The following is a 2,638-nucleotide window of genomic DNA, read 5'->3' on the forward strand; positions in this document are numbered from 1 at the left end:
GGGTGGGGGCCGTGGTGGTGGCCGTGGGGCTGTGCTCTGGGTCAAGCAGTCTGGGGTGAAGCAGCCTGGCTGCGTTTCTTGTTTTCCTTAGCGGTTTCATGTCTGTACCATGTGGCTCTGCCAGAAAGCAGCGGGCAGGACAGAGCGGGTGCATGGGCTGAAGGGATCCCATCCGTTCACTGAGACCCTCTGAGCCCACCCTGGGTCTGACGCCCCAGGTGCCTCCTGCCGCGAGGCCGCCGTACCTCTATGAACGCCACGATCACGGAGCCCACGAGCACGAAGGCGGAGTTCAGCGTGGCCCACAGCAGGAGGGAGAAGGACAGCCCACCCTTCTCGGTGAACTTGTCGATATCTGGGCATGTCAAGGGTGGTCACCGCTTCACCAGCAGGACCCCACCCTGCTCCCCGCCCCACCCTGAGGCCCGACCTCCCGGCCAGAGTGGCTAGAGGCCCGGCCCAGAGGTCGCCAGGTGCCCAACAGGGGCTCACCTGGTGGCCTGGGAGGGCCATGGCGCTAACTGGACACCCAGAGACACCGCATAGCCCGACTGTGACGGGGCCGACCCAACCAGGCCTCCTGAGCAGGCTGTGTACACGCCAGGCCAGGGCCTCCCGCTGGCGCCCCCCTGTGCTGTGAGGGCGCTCGGACAAAGGATACTGTTCTTGATGACCCTGTACTTCAGGCCGGCCAGGTTCTCCACCACGATGTCGATGAAGCAGGCCACGAGGCCCGTGAGGATCCCGATGAGGGCGCAGATGACCCAGCGCTTGATCTCCACCGTCCGGAAGGCCTGCGGAGGTGGGGTGGGGGGCAGAGCTGTGGTGGCCAGACGGCCTGGCGAAGGCCACTGCGGTGACGGTACAACTGGCCCCTGGCCACCTGCGGCCCCTGGAATTCCAAAGGCCACCACCACGCACAGCCCACCGTACTTGGGACTCCAGAGTCCCACAAAGGGCAGCCTTTGGCCGACGTCTCAGCCACCACAGAGCACCTCAGTGCCCGAGTGGGCGACCTGGGGGAGGCGTGTGACCTTGCTGACAATTTCACAGTCGGTTGTCGACACTTGGGCAGTGCCGCTGACATCTGTCAGAATAGCCTTCTAAGTTTCGAAGACCCTGACACACTCTCCTGCCATCTGCAGTACCCGGGGTTGGGCCGTACTTGCTCCAGGCCCCAGGGACACAAATCAGAGGCCGAATCGTGGCTCAGGGACAGAGCAGGGGGGCTGGGGATGGGGATGCAAACCCCACCCCTGGGCAGGATGGTGGCACCAGACCAGCCCTGCAGTCACAGGTGGCTGAGCTGGCCCCTGCCACAAGGCCCACACCAGGGGTGGATGACCATGGGATGCGGCCAAGGCCGCGGCGTCTCAGCGGCGCAGCCTACGCACCGTGTGGTTGATCCGCCTCTCCTCCTCCAGGAACAGCTGGTTCTCGCTGTTGTCGTAGTCCAAGCTCTGCATACCAGGACAACAGGACACCATTACTGACCCCAAGTTCCGGACGTGAGTGCAGCAGACTGGGGAGGGTAGGTCTGGAGGGGCACAGGCCTGGGTCTTGGGAACAGGGGGCTGGGAGGAGGCCTACCTCGTACTTGAGGGATAGGAGCTTCTCGTTGTGTGGGATCTCCTTGGGGAAGGGAGGGGGAGGCTCCATCTCCTGTGGGAGGAAAAGGCAAAGAGAGACACGCATTTGACAACCAGGATTCTGAAGAACACAGAACAAGAGAGGATGAGGGACCACACACCCAAGTTCATCCCCAGAGGCCATTATTATCCTGATACCAAAGGCAGACTGAGGGCTTCACCAGGAAACCACAGACAATATCCCTACAAACACAGACACAAAAATCCCCAACATGATATGAGCAAAGCAAATCCAGTAACACCAAGACCAGGATGGATGCAGCCCAGGAAGGCAAGGTTGGTTTAACACCCGAAAAGCAATTAATGTCCTGTGCCATCTCAATAGGACAGAGGACAAGATCCACACAGTCATCTTGAAAAATACGGGCAAAGCATCCGACAAAATCCAACATCTGTTCATGATAAAAACACTCAACAAACTAGAAAAGAAGAGAACTTCCTCAATCTGATCAAGGGCGCCTAAAAAAGCCCCACAGACGACACACTCAGCAGTGAACAACGGAAAGCTTCACCTGAGACCAGGGACAAAGCGGCCATGCTTGCTTTTGCCACTTCTACTCAAACTGTGCGGAGGCTCTAGCCAGGACAACCAGGCAAGAGAAAGAAATAAAAAGCATCTAGATTGGAAAAGAAGAAGCGAAATTCTGTTTGCAGGTGACACGATCTCATATACAAAAAATCCTGAGAAATCACTAAAAAACTATTCAAATAAACATATTCGGTAACACAGAAGGGGACAGAATTCAACTGTATTTCTATACTCTTGCAATGAGAAATCCAAAAATGAAATTAAAACAATTCTATTTACAATAGCATCAAAAATAAACTACACAAAAGAAAATTTATTCCTAAAATAAATTTAGCAAAAGAAACGTGGCCGGGCGCGGTGGCTCACGCCTGTAATCCTAGCACTCTGGGAGGCCGAGTCGGGCGGATTGTTTGAGCTCAGGAGTTCGAGACCAGCCTGAGCAAGAGTGAGACCCCGTCTC

At 56.7% G+C, this 2,638-nt stretch overlaps 1 protein-coding gene across 1 annotated transcript in view; it reads right to left on the reverse strand.

The window, feature by feature from the left end:
- Positions 1–2,638, reverse strand: part of CLCN7 (chloride channel, voltage-sensitive 7) — a 25,863-nt gene that overhangs the window by 11,775 nt on the left and 11,450 nt on the right. Inside the window, exons 3-6 of the mRNA XM_012647736.1 lie at positions 1,591–1,662; positions 1,395–1,460; positions 662–794; positions 246–355 (exon numbers count right to left, since the gene is read on the reverse strand). Coding sequence (XP_012503190.1) covers positions 246–355; positions 662–794; positions 1,395–1,460; positions 1,591–1,662 — 381 coding nt within the window. The remainder of the gene's footprint in view (positions 1–245; positions 356–661; positions 795–1,394; positions 1,461–1,590; positions 1,663–2,638) is intronic.

Source organism: Propithecus coquereli, unplaced genomic scaffold (assembly GCF_000956105.1).
Source record: "Propithecus coquereli isolate 6110/MARCELLA unplaced genomic scaffold, Pcoq_1.0 Scaffold27, whole genome shotgun sequence".
Lineage (NCBI taxonomy): Eukaryota > Metazoa > Chordata > Mammalia > Primates > Indriidae > Propithecus > Propithecus coquereli.